The sequence below is a fragment of the Lepidochelys kempii genome, chromosome 10, assembly GCF_965140285.1.
Source record: "Lepidochelys kempii isolate rLepKem1 chromosome 10, rLepKem1.hap1, whole genome shotgun sequence".
NCBI lineage: Eukaryota > Metazoa > Chordata > Testudines > Cheloniidae > Lepidochelys > Lepidochelys kempii.
In genome coordinates, this window is record NC_136389.1 from 85,318,922 (window position 1) to 85,335,985 (window position 17,064).

Genomic DNA, 17,064 nt, shown 5'->3' on the forward strand with positions numbered 1-17,064 from the left:
CTTTCAGGAAAGCAGAATAAACACCTATGAAATGCAAATTGCTATTCAGGTAAACAAACATTCAGTTAGTCTTCCTCAGCCCCCCACACTCCCCAACAAGGTGATTACTTCTGGAAACTCTCCCATGAGTGGGGAATTTAGAGTTTCAAACTATTAATATTACCTCTATAAAGAGACCTGAGAATAAGCAGTTTGTATGAAATAATGTATTGTGCTGTAAGAAGGAACAAACAACAATGCCTTAAATTATTTATCTGGGCACTCTGTTTAAAAGCCTATTTGCATGTCTCTAGTTCTTCTACAAGCCCTCCACCCTCACCAACAATTAGACCAGCAGTTTTAGATTAAATTCCTTTGCACTGATATATATTTATGTCTATTGTTTCCACCTTCAGTGTTCATGTTAAGGTCTACTCAAACCGGGAGAAGCAACTCACGGGAAGAACATGGTTGTTTTCTAAGTAGTAAAATCTTTACCAATTTCATTTCCATCCTCTATTCACCAACTTCAAACTCCAACAGAAAAGCAAAAAAATGAATATAGATAAAAGGAAACTGACCTTTGAACTCTGAAGAAAACTGAGCAAGATGCTGACTTACAAAGAGTCTCAGTTGCTGATTAAGGTCACAAGAGGGAAGATGAATGTTCCATGAGCGAATTCCTGTCCAACAAGAAAAGTAGAATTAAGGCCTTTTTCCATGAATTCCAAAACCAGGAATGGAGGTGTCAATAAAAGTCTGCCAGCTGATTATATGAAATTGTGTATGCTATTTCAGAAGCCCATATTTAGGACCCATGGTGAACATTTTAAAAGACAAGGGACAGTTAGGCAGCCAATTTCCATTTGTTCCTTTACAAATCTGCACCTAGGTTATGGGGCAGGAGAAGGTAGTAAATGAGTTTCCATTTTAGTGACGTTCCACAAACAATGACTAAACCAAATACACCACTGCATAATCAGGCAAATGCACTGTGGGAGTTTTACATCTTCTGAAGTGTTCAGCATTGGCTGTTGGCAGAGATGGGATACTGGACTAATTTGACTATTGATCCGTTTGATACAACAGTTCTTATAACATGTGTACCCCTCCGAGTCACAGTACAGACCATCCCCCTCAACTTCCTTTACCAAATCACTCTTCCAAAGCCATGGATCACCCTCAGACCCTTTGAGTTTGCTCTTTAATCTATACAATCTTTGCAAAATAATCGCCTTCATAACCCAGCAGGGAGTAGACTCTCTTCCCAGACCAGATGGCGTCACACCATGCTGGGGAAGTCACCTTCAGACCTTGGTGAGGAAGTGTTTCACCTTCTGGGTAGCATATACAGTGCTACAGGTAATTCATCTTCATGTCCCAACAAGGAGCAGCCATTCCCAGATGGCACCTTGCCACTGTTGGGTGTCATGGTAATCAAACTGTTGGTACATATGATAACTCCACCTCACCTTTCATTCGTTGCTGCCTCCAGCAAGCCAGCAGCAGCTTAAAGCCAGTGATAGAGTGTTATACAAGTCAAATACATAATAACTAAACTAAGGTTCTAAACTTTATCAGTACTCATTCCGTGTGTCTTCCCAACACCTTTGCCACCATCTCAGAGAGAAAATTCCACTCCTGTGTGATGGTGCATTAAAGACAGGGGGTCAAAAAAGCCAGAAAAAAAATTCTTAGCTCCACACCTGTCCCTACCCTAAAAGGAGTCTATTGCCAATCCCTGGAGGAGCAGGGGTACCAATCCAGTTAACTGCAGCAATCCGTTCTTGTTCTCCAGCACTATAGCTAGATTCAGGAGACAACCGTCAACTGAATGCAACATAGTAGCCACTGCTCAGCAGAGGATGCAAACTCAAATATCAGCGCTGCTTCCAGAGTACAAGATGCAATTACAAAGCTCAGCCCGAGCCCTCAGCACATCACCAAAATGGGGTTAATAGTTTGCCACATCACATACACACAGGTACAGGAAACAGTTTCAAAGGCAGGGATTGTTTAGAATAACTCTGGACAATTTTTTTCTTGACTTGTCTATGGTCATAGCACACACTGCAAAGGAATGGTGCAGCAATCAGGTGACAGACTGCACTGCAGAACGTATGACAAACTAATGGCACTCAGGATGCTCTCAGAATATCAGAAAAACCCATCATCAGTTTTAGCAGCACCACAGGATATCAATTGTTCCTGCTCCTTTATGTCCCCACCCCCAAATAACATACACAGGCCAAGAAATAAGAGTTCTGCAGTTCAGGAAGGGAACAGATTGAGGCAAGGCAGGGAAAAATCACTTCTCCTTTTTATAAAAATGGCCTTGATAAGCAAGCTGTGATTTAATAAATGTGCCCAACACAGGGGCTCTTTAATACCTCTGCAGTGTTGATGAGATGAAGCTGAATAGCAATCCAACCTGGAGGGGAACAGAAGGGAGGTGAGGTGGCTCTCTGCAGGACACTTCCTGCTGATGTGAGCTGCTGTATCAGTCACAGTTTCTTGGCTGCAGCAACAAGAAGGGCTATTCTGGAGCACTGCTTGTTACATTCTCCACAATGCTAAGAAAAGAGATCCTCTTTTAAAACCTAAGGGGAGAGGGGGCTTCTCATTCAGTATCTCAGCTAATTTTCAAGTTTTTCCTCTGAGCAATTTGGAAGTCATTCAGTTTAGTTTTTAAAATCATCCCTCATCTTACCAATGACCATCACCTCAAATGCTCAGCCCACTGCAGAGGGACCAGACCATTGCTCTACCAGATTCCAGGCCCCCTTCTCCTTACACAGGTGCGTGCAATGTTCCATCCTGAGGTTTCCTAACTGGTCATATTCTTTGAGGATGCTGCTGTAGCATGTACAGCATGGGTACAGGTCCATGTGACTTGTGGGACAGTTTCTCATATCCCATTCCTCATGCCCTTGCAAACTGTCTGACTTCCTGCTGGGTTAATTGGCTTATAAGATTTGACATTTCCTTTTAATACCAGCTTCACTCCCTTGAGACATTCTTTCAAAACTGGACGAATCAAAGTAGAATAGAAACGTGACCTTCGGATCAGACTCTGCTTCATAGCATGTGAGAGTAGTCACTGTTCAAGTCTCACACAGAGAACCACATGATGCCACTGAAGCCGGGTAATGCTTAGGTATCAAGAACAATATGTTTGTTCTTAATTCTAGTCTAACTTGTGTGTTCTCCTGAACCACACAGGGGAAAAGCATACGAGATTAGTAGTCACATTCTGTAAGCAACTCTGCACACCTTCAAAGTCACACAGGGCAAGATTTTGCTGGTGTTTACGAGGAAAGTCCTCAAAGTCTTCCTCTCTATATGAGAACACCTCAGTTTAGGCATGCCCATAATAAAAAACAAAATAAGAATAAAGATTTATTAATTATTCTACCCTCAAAGAACATCCTACATCCCAATCACACTGTAGAGTAAACTAACACTTTGCAGCAACCTAACTTTCAGTCTCAGTGCTGCTGACAAGTCCAAAGTCAATCTGATTTGGATCTGCATTCTAAACTCCTTACTGTCAAGCAAACAAAAACTGTACAAAGGGCTTTCAGGGGACAACAACATTTTGTTGCCAATTAAGAGATGTTTTACTCAGTGTCTCCTAACTGATAAAATGTAATTCCTGATAAGCACACCTCTGTTCAGCAGACTGATTCACGATCACAAGGCACCCTGTACACTGTGACCCGGCAAGCTGTATCACCTTTCTCAGTGTGTCATATCACATCTATGTGACCCTCAAGCTATGGGTAAGGCTGCAAGTCTGTCACAGAAGTCATGGATTCTGTGACTTTCCATGACCTCTGCAGCTGGTGCTAGCTCAGGGGCTGCCCAAGCCAGGCAGCCCCTGGGCCAGCAGCAGCAGTTTGGGTTTGTGTGAGGGGGCTCAGGACTAGGGGCAGGGAATTGGCGGGTGCCAGGGGCGCTTACCTCGGGGTGGGGAGCTCCCATTGGCATGGCCTTGCAGCTCCTAGGCAGAGGAGGGGGGCCAGGCACCAGGGGGCTCCATGTGCTGCCTGTGCCCGCAAGGCCCACCCCCACAGCTCCCATTTGACGGGAAACACAGCCAATGGGAGCTGCGCAGCCGGCACTTATGGCAGGACCAGGAGCAGTACGTGGAGCCCCCTGGCCTTCCGCCACCTAGGAGCTGCAGGGACACGTGGAGCCGGGTAGGGAGCCCCTGCCAGCCCTGCCAACCCCTCCCCCCCAGCAGGGGTCCTGGGCTGCGTGCTGTGGCCCGCCCCACCCCCCAGCGCCAGCAGGGGTCCCGGGCATAGCGCCACAGCCCCCACACCCGAGCACCTGCAGCCCCCGGCCCAAGTTTTAGTTAGGGGTATATAGTAAAAGTCATGGACAGGTCACGGGATGTGAATGTTTGTTGACTGCCCGTGCTATATTCTCATTATTTGAGCATGGAATTACTATGCACAAAGATTTTATGCTATAGTTTGGTTCATTTAAGATTTTTACTTCATTTGATTCTACACTTTTTCACATATAGTGACACTCCCCCACCAGCATGACATGTTCTGTCCTTCCAATATATTTTGTACCTGGTATTACTGTGTCCTATAGATTATCCTCATTCTACCAAGTTTCTGTGATGACTATTATGTCAATATCCTCATTTAATATGAGGCACTCTAGTTCACCCATATTATTTAGACTTCTAGCATTGGTATATAAGCCCTTTAAAAATTGTCAATTTTTAGCTGTCTGCCATTACATGATGTAATTGAATAGGACTCTCTTTCATTTGACTCTTTCTCATTAGATCCTACCAAAGAGTTCTGAAGGAACTCAAATGTGAAATTGCACAACTACTAACTGTGGTTTGTAACCTATCATTTAAATCAGTTTCTGTACCAATGATTGGAAGATAGTTAATGTGATACCAATTTTTTAAAAGGGCTCCAGAGATGATCCTGGCAATTACAGACCAGTAAGCCTGACTTCAGTACCGGACAAACTGGTTGAAACTATAGAAAAGAACAGAATTATGAGACACATAGATGAACATAATTTTTTGGAGAAGAGTCAACATGGTTTTATAAAGGGAAATCATACCTCACGGATCTACTAGAATTCTTTGAGGAGGTCAACAAGCATGTGGACAAGGGGATCCTAGACATCGACCACCGGACCAGGGGGATGAGGTGGATGAGGCTTTCTTCCGGCAGCTCACGGAAGCTACTAGATCGCATGCCCTGATTCTCATGGGTGACTTTAATTTTCCTGATATCTGCTGGGAGAGCAATACAGCGGTGCATAGACAATCCAGGAAGTTTTTGGAAAGCGTAGGGGACAATTTCCTGGCGCAAGTGCTAGAGGAGCCAACTAGGGGGGGTGCTTTTCTTGACCTGCTGCTCACAAACCGGGTAGAATTAGTGGGGGAAGCAAAAGTGGATGGGAATCTGGGAGGCAGTGACCATGAGTTGGTTGAGTTCAGGATCCTGACGCAGGGAACAAAGGTAAGCAGCAGGATACGGACCCTGGACTTCAGGAAAGCAGACTTCGACTCCCTCAGGGAACGGATGGCCAGGATCCCCTGGGGGACTAACTTGAAGGGGAAAGGAGTCCAGGAGAGCTGGCTGTATTTCAAGGAATCCCTGTTGAGGTTACAGGGACAAACCATCCCGATGAGTCGAAAGAATAGTAAATATGGCAGGCGACCAACTTGGCTTAATGGTGAAATCCTAGCGGATCTTAAACATAAAAAAGAAGCTTACAAGAAGTGGAAGGTTGGACATATGACCAGGGAAGAGTATAAAAATATTGCTCGGGCATGTAGGAATGTTATCAGGAGGGCCAAATCGCACCTGGAGCTGCAGCTAGCCAGAGATGTCAAGAGTAACAAGAAGGGTTTCTTCAGGTATGTTGGCAACAAGAAGAAAGCCAAGGAATGTGTGGGCCCCTTACTGAATGAGGGAGGCAACCTAGTGACAGAGGATGTGGAAAAAGCTAATGTACTCAATGCTTTTTTTGCCTCTGTTTTCACTAACAAGGTCAGCTCCCAGACTGCTGCGCTGGGCATCACAAAATGCGGAAGAGATGGCCAGCCCTCTGTGGAGATAGAGGCGGTTAGGGACTATTTAGAAAAGCTGGACGTGCACAAGTCCATGGGGCCGGACGAGTTGCATCCGAGAGTGCTGAAGGAATTGGCGGCTGTGATTGCAGAGCCACTGGCCATTATCTTTGAAAACTCGTGGCGAACCGGGGAAGTCCCGGATGACTGGAAAAAGGCTAATGTAGTGCCAATCTTTAAAAAAGGGAAGAAGGAAGATCCTGGGAACTACAGGCCAGTCAGCCTCACCTCAGTCCCTGGAAAAATCATGGAGCAGGTCCTCAAAGAATCAATCCTGAAGCACTTGCATGAGAGGAAAGTGATCAGGAACAGCCAGCATGGATTCACCAAGGGAAGGTCATGCCTGACTAATCTAATCGCCTTTTATGATGAGATTACTGGTTCTGTGGATGAAGGGAAAGCAGTGGATGTATTGTTTCTTGACTTTAGCAAAGCTTTTGACACGGTCTCCCATAGTATTCTTGTCAGCAAGTTAAGGAAGTATGGGCTGGATGAATGCACTATAAGGTGGGTAGAAAGCTGGCTAAATTGTCGGGCTCAACGGGTAGTGATCAATGGCTCCATGTCTAGTTGGCAGCCGGTATCAAGTGGAGTGCCCCAAGGGTCGGTCCTGGGGCCGGTTTTATTCAATATCTTCATAAATGATCTGGAGGATGGTGTGGATTGCACTCTCAGCAAATTTGCGGATGATACTAAACTGGGAGGAGTGGTAGATACGCTGGAGGGGAGGGATAGGATACAGAAGGACCTAGACCAATTGGAAGATTGGGCCAAAAGGAATCTGATGAGGTTCAATAAGGATAAGTGCAGGGTCCTGCACTTAGGACGGAAGAACCGAATGCACAGCTACAGACTAGGGACCGAATGGCTAGGCAGCAGTTCTGCAGAAAAGGACCTAGGGGTGACAGTGGACGAGAAGCTGGATATGAGTCAGCAGTGTGCCCTTGTTGCCAAGAAGGCCAATGGCATTTTGGGATGTATAAGTAGGGGCATAGCGAGCAGATCGAGGGACGTGATCGTTCCCCTCTATTCGACATTGGTGAGGCCTCATCTGGAGTACTGTGTGCAGTTTTGGGCCCCACACTTCAAGAAGGATGTGGATAAATTGGAGAGAGTCCAGCGAAGGGCAACAAAAATGATTAGGGGTCTGGAACACATGAGTTATGAGGAGAGGCTGAGGGAGCTGGGATTGTTTAGCCTGCAGAAGAGAAGAATGAGGGGGGATTTGATAGCTGCTTTCAACTACCTGAAAGGGGGTTCCAAAGAGGATGGCTCTAGACTGTTCTCAATGGTAGCAGATGACAGAACGAGGAGTAATGGTCTGAAGTTGCAGTGGGGGAGGTTTAGATTGGATATTAGGAAAAACTTTTTCACTAAGAGGGTGGTGAAACACTGGAATGCGTTACCTAGGGAGGTGGTAGAATCTCCTTCCTTAGAGGTTTTTAAGGTCAGGCTTGACAAAGCCCTGGCTGGGATGATTTAACTGGGAATTGGTCCTGCTTTGAGCAGGGGGTTGGACTAGATGACCTTCTGGGGTCCCTTCCAACCCTGATATTCTATGATTCTATGATTCTATGATTCTATGATCCAGTGGATATAGTGTACTTAGATTTTCATAAAGTCTTTGACTAGGTCCCTCACCAAAGGCTCTTAAGCAAAATAAGCTGACATGGGATAAGAGGGAAGGTCCTCTCATGGATCGGTAATTGGTTAAAAGATAGCAAACAAGGGGCAGGAATAAATGGTCAGTTTTCAGAATGGGGAGAGGTAAACAGTGGTGTCCTCCAGGGGTCTGTACCGGGCCCAGTCCTATTCAACATATTCATAAACGATCTGGAAAAAGGGGTAAACAGTGAGGTGGCAAAACTTGCAGATAATACAAAACTACTCAAGATAGTTAAGTCCAAAGCAGACTGTGAAGAATTAAAAAGGGATCTCACAAAACTGGGTGACTGGGCAACAAAATGGCAGATGAAATTCAGTGTTGACAAATGCAAAGTAATGCACATTGGAAAACTGTAGTGGGGTGGTTACCTGCTCCTGCTCTGTGGGTTAAAAGCCAGCCCTGGGAGAGAGCCAGGGCTCAGGCCAAGAGAAGCTAGGCTATGCCCCAGTCAGGCCGCAGCTGGGCCTATAAAGGGGCTGCTAGGCTGAAGCTTAGCCAGAATCTCTGTCTGTGTTCAGAGAGGGAAGGGTCTGGCTGCAGGGACATGAGGAGGAAAGGCCTTGGGAGCGCCAGCCTGGAACCCGCCCCCGGCTGTGAGGCCTAGATCAGGACCTATTAGGTGCTGGGGTGCATGGGGGCAGCCCACGGGTAGACAGAGGCAGCAGGTCCAAACCCCCTTGCCTGTGATGAGTGACTGATACACTGCAGTCTGCCCCAGGGAGTGGGGCTAAGCGAAGACTGGCAATAGCCAAGACTGAGGTGAGGTGGGGGAGTGGGTAGGGGTTCCCTGGGGAGGGGAGACCCTCAGAGATTGTTGGGGTTTACTGCCGGAGGGCAGGACCCCAGACAAAAGGGCACCAGGTCTGGGAGGGACACGGGGGCCAGTGACAGGCAGATCACCAGATAGCAGAGGGCGCTCCAAAGGCTGATGAGCTAATTCCCAAGGACAGCCAGCAGGAGGTGCCACTGGGTGAGTCTGGCTCTATATGTATAGTTGGGATTATATTTTTATAATAAAGTGATGAGGTCTAAATTAGCTGTTACCACTCAAGAGCTCTAGGAGTCATTGTAGATGTTTCTCTGAAAACATCCACTCAATGTGCAGCGGCAGGCAAAAAAGCAAACAGAATGTTGGGAATCATTCAGAAAGGGATAGATAATAGGACAGAAAATATCATATTGCCTCTAAAAAAATCCATGGTATGCCCACATCTTAAATACTGCATGCAGATGTGGTCATCCCATCTCAGAAAAGATATATTTGAATTGGAAAAGGTTTAGAAAAGGGCAACAAAAATGAAAAGGAGTACTTATTTGCGGCACCTTTAGAGACTAAAATTTATTTGAGCATAAACTTTCGTGAGCTACAGCTGACTTCATCAGATGCATCCGATAAGTGAGCTGTAGTTCATGAAAGCTTATGCTCAAATAAATTTGTTAGTCTCTAAGGTGCCACAAGTACTCCTTTTCTTTTTGCGAATACAGACTAACACGGCTGCTACTCTGAAACTTGTCATTATGCAACAAATGATTAGGAGTATGGAACAGCTTCCATATGAGGAGAGATTAATAAGTTTAGGACTTTTCAGCTTGGAAAACAGACCATGGGGGATATGACTGAGATGTATAAAATCATAACTGGTGTGGAGAAAGTAAATAAGGAAGTATTTACTCCTCATAACACAAGAACTAGGGGTCACCACATGAAATTAACAGGCAGCAGGTTTAAAACAAACAAAAGGAAGTATTTTTTTCACACAATGCACAGTCAACCTGTGGAACTCCTTGCTAGAGGATGTTGTGAAGGCCAAGACTATAATAGGGTTCAAAAAAGAACTAGATAAGTTCATGGAGGCTAGGTCCATGAATGGCTATTAGCCAGGATGGCAGGGATAGTGTCCCTAGCCTCTGTTTGCCAGAAGCTGGGAATGGGCGACAGGGGATGGATCACTTGATGATGACCTCTTCTGGTCATTCCCTCTGACACCGGCCACTGTCGGAAGACAGGATCCTAGGCTAGATGGACTTTTGGTCTAACCCAGAATGACTGTTTTGATTTATCACTGGAGCATGTGGGCCCTACCGTAATATAAATAAATACCACCAATCTTTAGAGCAAGATTCCCTGGCAGCATTACGTAGATGGCAAGAAGTGACTTGCTGTCTACAATTCCTGACTCATTAGAGCAACTTGTAAGTTATATCCCTAACCTTTGTCTTCTCTATATAGATTGTACGGTCTCTGGGGCAGGGACTGTCTCATTGTTTGTACAGTGCCTTGTACAGTACACAATGGGGTGCCAGTCTCAGTTGGCCACAGGTACTACTGTCATAACACAATAAATATGCATAACTAGTAATCCAGAGTGATATCAAGCTACTTTCCCCTAGCGGGATGGGTTTAGAATCTAAAGATATCCCCAATTTCCAGGTCTAATAATGGTGTTTTAGAACACTGTTTAAAGCATATCCGTCTAATGGCAATAAAGGAATTTCACAAGCACAAAGACACACTGGAGGGGCCCCACAGGTTTGACAGTGTTCTGACCACTTGAGACGACAATGCAAATATCTTTTTGCTCAAGCCCTTTATCATTGGGTTCTTCCTCCCGCTTTGGGCCAGAATCGACAGTCACATCTCTTGATAATCACAATCTCAGCCTATATTAGCATTGTAGGCTGAAATTTTTTTAACATGTTATTCTTGCAAGTCACAGTTACAGGATCTTCACTGCTCTTGGAACTGTTCCTAGTCAGGTCCCTAGGACCTGATAATTCAGCCATCTCAGAAAAAGTCTTCTCTAATCACAATGCCTCCACCCCCTGTACCATTTGCTCACAATCACAGGAAGGCTTCCACATGACCATACCCAGCTGCTCAAAATGTTTACATAAGGGACAGTATAAACTCTTCTCTCTACTCCATTCCTAATACAGGGGAAGGAGGGTCTGTGGGTCCTCAAAAAAATTATACATAAAGACTCTGTTTGCAGTATTGTAGCCATGTCAGCTGTATGATATTAGAGATAAGGTGGGTAATATATTTTATTGGACATTCTTTTGGTGAAAGACAAGCTTTTGAGCTACACAGAGCTCTTTGTCAGGTCTGGAAAAGGTACTCTGAGAGTATGTCTACACTGCAATGTAAGCCCAAACTTGAACCTGAGCTCAAGGCAAACCCCCCTTCCACCTACACTGCAACTGTGCTACCCCAGGAGTCAAACGTAGGGTCCCAGGACCCTGCAGGGCTGGAGTGTCCGAGGTCAAGTCAAGCCTACTGCTTTGCAGTGTAGTCCCAGCCCCACTTGACTCACATGCCAGGAGTCCTCCTGAAGTATCCCACAATTCCATGAGGCAGCTTTCTTAGTCCTCTCGATCCCAACAATCTGCAATCCACTCTTCTGGCTGACATTGCTACTGTTTTACGTGGGATATTCTCTCTGTACACATTCCCCTCCAGGCCTAAGAGTTTCATGTCATTATATGGTAAAGACCATAAGAAGCTTTATCTGATTAAGGAGCTGAAGTCTCTTATGTAAGGATGAACATGAGTGAGAGGAGCTTCGTCTTCCCCTACGTGACCCTACCAAAGCATTCACCTGGCACCACTCACCCCAAGCTGCTAACCTGTGCTTGGAGGTCAGTGAATACCACATAGAGGGGGATGTGTGTCAGGCTCACAGAGCTCTTTACCCTAGATCCTATTTACAGACACAGGTAAGTTTATTAGTAAACAGTGTCAGGGAGCCAGGGCTGTCTGAGGATAGCCCCAGGTCCAGCTCTAATTCCAGACGCCTTAGAGCACATCAGAGCAAAGTTGAGGTCCTTTATATGCCCCCACTCCACACACCCATGACCCCCAGCTTGTTCCAGAAGCCCCAGATCAATGGACACAAACATTTTAACCACTTTTTGACAGTATACATAACCTGACACTGATGGATTTGTACAGCTCCTACACCCACAACTGCTGGAGAGAAATAAACCTCCTGACTTCCTCAGCCACCTGGGCTGCCCTGAAACGAGGGCAGGGGCAAAGGGTAGAAACCCTGCTTGAGGCACCAGCCCTCAGCGTGCCCCAGGATGGGGCAGGGAAGGGATGGGAAGAGCCTTGGGCTGAGACAGACCTCAGCAGAGCTGGGGCAGGAGAAACCAGGGCTGCAGTGAAGGGCAAGGTAAAGAAGGTGGGTGGGAAGAAATCCAGGGCTGCGGTGAGTGGAGGGATAACAAGCATGCGGAGGGGTGGAGGGAGTTCAGGGCTACTGTGAGGATGGGATAACAAGCCAGGGGAGGGGAAGGTCCATCCAGGGTTGCGATGAGGGGCAGGGTAAGAAGCTGGGGGAGTGGAGGGAGGAAAGGAATCCAGGGCTGCGGTGAGGGGAGGGATAACAAGCGGGGGGCGGGTAGGGGGTTCAGGGCTGCGGTGAGAGGCAGGCTAAGAAGCCAGGGGAGGGGAAAGGAATCCCGGGTTGCGGTGAGGGATAACAAGCCGGGGGGGACGGACAGTAGGGGGTTCAGGGCTACTGTGAGGACAGGATAACAAACCAGGGGAGGGGAAGGTCCATCCAGGGTTGCGATGAGGGGGAGGGTAAGAAGCCGGGGGGAAGGTCCATCCAGGGTCGCGATGAGGGGGAGGGTAAGAAGCCGGGGGGAAGGTCCATCCAGGGTTGGGGTGAGGGGAGGGATAACAAGCCGGGGGGAAGGAGAGTAGGGGGTTCAGGGCTACCGTGAGGATGGGATAACAAGCCGGGGGTGGGGAAGGTCCATCCAGGGTTGCGATGAGGGGCAGGGTAAGAAGCCGGGGGAGTGGAGGGGGGAAAGGAATCCAGGACGGGGTAAGAAGCCCGGACGGGGGGGGAGGGGGGGGTTCAGGGCTCCGGTGAGGGACGGGGTAAGAAGCCGGGACATGGGGGGAGGGGGGGTTTCAGGGCTCCGGTGAGGGACGGGGTAAGAAGCCGGGACACGGGGGGGTTTCAGGGCTCCGGTGAGGGACGGGGTAAGAAGCCGGGACACGGGGGGGTTTCAGGGCTCCGGTGAGGGACGGGGTAAGAAGCCGGGACACGGGGGGGTTTCAGGGCTCCGGTGAGGGACGGGGTAAGAAGCCGGGACACGGGGGGGTTTCAGGGCTCCGGTGAGGGACGGGGTAAGAAGCCGGGACACGGGGGGAGGGGGGGGGGGTTCAGGGCTCCGGTGAGGGACGGGGTAAGAAGCCGGGACATGGGGGCGGGGGTTTCAGGGCTCCGGGTAGGGACGGGGTAAGAAGCCGGGACATGGGGGGGGAGGTTCAGGGCTCCGGTGAGGGACGGGGTAAGAAGCCGGGACATGGGGGGGGAGGTTCAGGGCTCCGGTGAGGGACGGGGTAAGAAGCCCGGATGGGGGGGGGAGGGGGGGGGGTTCAGGGCTCCGGTGAGGGATGGGGTAAGAAGCCGGGACATGGGGGGAGGGGGGGTTTCAAGGCTCCGGTGAGGGACGGGGTAAGAAGCCGGGACATGGGGGGAGGGGGGGTTTCAGGGCTCCGGTGAGGGACGGGGTAAGAAGCCGGGACACGGGGGGAGGGGGGGTTTCAGGGCTCCGGTGAGGGACGGGGTAAGAAGCCCAGACGGGGGGAGGGGGGGTTTCAGGGCTCCGGTGAGGGACGGGGTAAGAAGCCGGGACACGGGGGGGTTTCAGGGCTCCGGAGAGGGACGGGGTAAGAAGCCGGGACATGGGGGGGGGGGGGTTCAGGGCTCCGGAGAGGGACGGGGTAAGAAGCCGGGACACGGGGGGAGGGGGGGGGTTCAGGGCTCCGGAGAGGGACGGGGTAAGAAGCCGGGACACGGGGGGAGGGGGGGGGGTTCAGGGCTCCGGTGAGGGACGGGGTAAGAAGCCGGGACATGGGGGCGGGGGTTTCAGGGCTCCGGGTAGGGACGGGGTAAGAAGCCCGGACGGGGGGGGAGGTTCAGGGCTCCGGTGAGGGACGGGGTAAGAAGCCCGGACACGGGGGGAGGGGGGGGTTCAGGGCTCCGGTGAGGGACGGGGTAAGAAGCCGAGACACGGGGGGGGGGTTATGGGCTCTGGTGAGGGACGGGGTAAGAAGCCGGGACACGGGGGGAGGGGGGGGGTTCAGGGCTCCGGTGAGGGACGGGGTAAGAAGCCGGGACACGGGGGGGGGTTCAGGGCTCCGGTGAGGGACGGGGTAAGAAGCCCGGACGGGGGGGGGGGTTCAGGGCTCCGGTGAGGGACGGGGTAAGAAGCCCGGACGGGGGGGGGGGTTCAGGGCTCCGGTGAGGGACGGGGTAAGAAGCCCGGACGGGGGGGGGGGGGGGTTCAGGGCTCCGGTGAGGGACGGGGTAAGAAGCCCGGACGGGGGGGGGGGGGGGTTCAGGGCTCCGGTGAGGGACGGGGTAAGAAGCCCGGGGGGGGGGGGGTTCAGGGCTCCGGTGAGGGACGGGGTAAGAAGCCCGGACGGGGGGGGGGGGGGTTCAGGGCTCCGGTGAGGGACGGGGTAAGAAGCCCGGACGGGGGGGGGGGGGGGTTCAGGGCTCCGGTGAGGGACGGGGTAAGAAGCCCGGACGGGGGGGGGGGGGGTTCAGGGCTCCGGTGAGGGACGGGGTAAGAAGCCCGGACGGGGGGGGGGGGGGTTCAGGGCTCCGGTGAGGGACGGGGTAAGAAGCCCGGACGGGGGGGGGGGGGTTCAGGGCTCCGGTGAGGGACGGGGTAAGAAGCCCGGACGGGGGGGGGGGTTCAGGGCTCCGGTGAGGGACGGGGTAAGAAGCCCGGACGGGGGGGGGGGGGTTCAGGGCTCCGGTGAGGGACGGGGTAAGAAGCCCGGACGGGGGGGGGGGGGTTCAGGGCTCCGGTGAGGGACGGGGTAAGAAGCCCGGACGGGGGGGGGGGTTCAGGGCTCCGGTGAGGGACGGGGTAAGAAGCCCGGACGGGGGGGGGGTTCAGGGCTCCGGTGAGGGACGGGGTAAGAAGCCCGGACGGGGGGGGGGGGTTCAGGGCTCCGGTGAGGGACGGGGTAAGAAGCCCGGACGGGGGGGGGGTTCAGGGCTCCGGTGAGGGACGGGGTAAGAAGCCCGGACGGGGGGGGGGTTCAGGGCTCCGGTGAGGGACGGGGTAAGAAGCCCGGACGGGGGGGGGGTTCAGGGCTCCGGTGAGGGACGGGGTAAGAAGCCGGGACGGGGGGGGTTCAGGGCTCCGGTGAGGGACGGGGTAAGAAGCCCGGACGGGGGGGGTTCAGGGCTCCGGTGAGGGACGGGGTAAGAAGCCCGGACGGGGGGGGGGTTCAGGGCTCCGGTGAGGGACGGGGTAAGAAGCCCGGACGGGGGGGGGGGTTCAGGGCTCCGGTGAGGGACGGGGTAAGAAGCCCGGACGGGGGGGGGGGGTTCAGGGCTCCGGTGAGGGACGGGGTAAGAAGCCCGGACGGGGGGGGGGTTCAGGGCTCCGGTGAGGGACGGGGTAAGAAGCCGGGACACGGGGGGAGGGGGGGGGTTCAGGGCTCCGGTGAGGGACGGGGTAAGAAGCCGGGACACGGGGGGAGGGGGGGGGGTTCAGGGCTCCGGTGAGGGACGGGGTAAGAAGCCGGGACACGGGGGGAGGGTTCAGGGCTCCGGTGAGGGACGGGGTAAGAAGCCGGGACACGGGGGGAGGGTTCAGGGCTCCGGTGAGGGACGGGGTAAGAAGCCGGGACGGGGGGGGGGGGTTCAGGGCTCCGGTGAGGGACGGGGTAAGAAGCCGGGACGGGGGGGGGGGGGTTCAGGGCTCCGGTGAGGGACGGGGTAAGAAGCCGGGACGGGGGGGGGGGGTTCAGGGCTCCGGTGAGGGACGGGGTAAGAAGCCGGGACACGGGGGGAGGGGGGGGGTTCAGGGCTCCGGTGAGGGACGGGGTAAGAAGCCGGGACACGGGGGGAGGGGGGGGGTTCAGGGCTCCGGTGAGGGACGGGGTAAGAAGCCGGGACACGGGGGGAGGGGGGGGGTTCAGGGCTCCGGTGAGGGACGGGGTAAGAAGCCGGGACACGGGGGGAGGGGGGGGGGTTCAGGGCTCCGGTGAGGGACGGGGTAAGAAGCCGGGACACGGGGGGAGGGTTCAGGGCTCCGGTGAGGGACGGGGTAAGAAGCCGGGACACGGGGGGAGGGTTCAGGGCTCCGGTGAGGGACGGGGTAAGAAGCCGGGACGGGGGGGGGGGGTTCAGGGCTCCGGTGAGGGACGGGGTAAGAAGCCGGGACGGGGGGGGGGGGTTCAGGGCTCCGGTGAGGGACGGGGTAAGAAGCCCGGACGGGGGGGGGGGTTCAGGGCTCCGGTGAGGGACGGGGTAAGAAGCCCGGACGGGGGGGGGGGGTTCAGGGCTCCGGTGAGGGACGGGGTAAGAAGCCCGGACGGGGGGGGGGTTCAGGGCTCCGGTGAGGGACGGGGTAAGAAGCCGGGACACGGGGGGAGGGGGGGGGTTCAGGGCTCCGGTGAGGGACGGGGTAAGAAGCCGGGACACGGGGGGAGGGGGGGGGGTTCAGGGCTCCGGTGAGGGACGGGGTAAGAAGCCGGGACACGGGGGGAGGGTTCAGGGCTCCGGTGAGGGACGGGGTAAGAAGCCGGGACGGGGGGGGGGGGTTCAGGGCTCCGGTGAGGGACGGGGTAAGAAGCCGGGACGGGGGGGGGGGGTTCAGGGCTCCGGTGAGGGACGGGGTAAGAAGCCGGGACGGGGGGGGGGGGTTCAGGGCTCCGGTGAGGGACGGGGTAAGAAGCCGGGACACGGGGGGAGGGGGGGGGTTCAGGGCTCCGGTGAGGGACGGGGTAAGAAGCCGGGACACGGGGGGAGGGGGGGGGTTCAGGGCTCCGGTGAGGGACGGGGTAAGAAGCCGGGACACGGGGGGAGGGGGGGGGTTCAGGGCTCCGGTGAGGGACGGGGTAAGAAGCCGGGACACGGGGGGAGGGGGGGGGGTTCAGGGCTCCGGTGAGGGACGGGGTAAGAAGCCGGGACACGGGGGGAGGGTTCAGGGCTCCGGTGAGGGACGGGGTAAGAAGCCGGGACACGGGGGGAGGGTTCAGGGCTCCGGTGAGGGACGGGGTAAGAAGCCGGGACGGGGGGGGGGGGTTCAGGGCTCCGGTGAGGGACGGGGTAAGAAGCCGGGACGGGGGGGGGGGGTTCAGGGCTCCGGTGAGGGACGGGGTAAGAAGCCGGGACGGGGGGGGGGGGTTCAGGGCTCCGGTGAGGGACGGGGTAAGAAGCCGGGACGGGGGGGGGGGGTTCAGGGCTCCGGTGAGGGACGGGGTAAGAAGCCGGGACACGGGGGGAGGGGGGGGGTTCAGGGCTCCGGTGAGGGA

General features: G+C 53.6%; 1 protein-coding gene across 1 annotated transcript in view; it reads right to left on the reverse strand.

Annotated features, from left to right (window-relative positions):
• The window catches only part of MAP1A (microtubule associated protein 1A), a 122,191-nt gene that overhangs the window by 104,482 nt on the left and 645 nt on the right, over positions 1 to 17,064 (reverse strand). Inside the window, exon 2 of the mRNA XM_073304626.1 lies at positions 561 to 662. Coding sequence (XP_073160727.1) covers positions 561 to 662 — 102 coding nt within the window. The remainder of the gene's footprint in view (positions 1 to 560; positions 663 to 17,064) is intronic.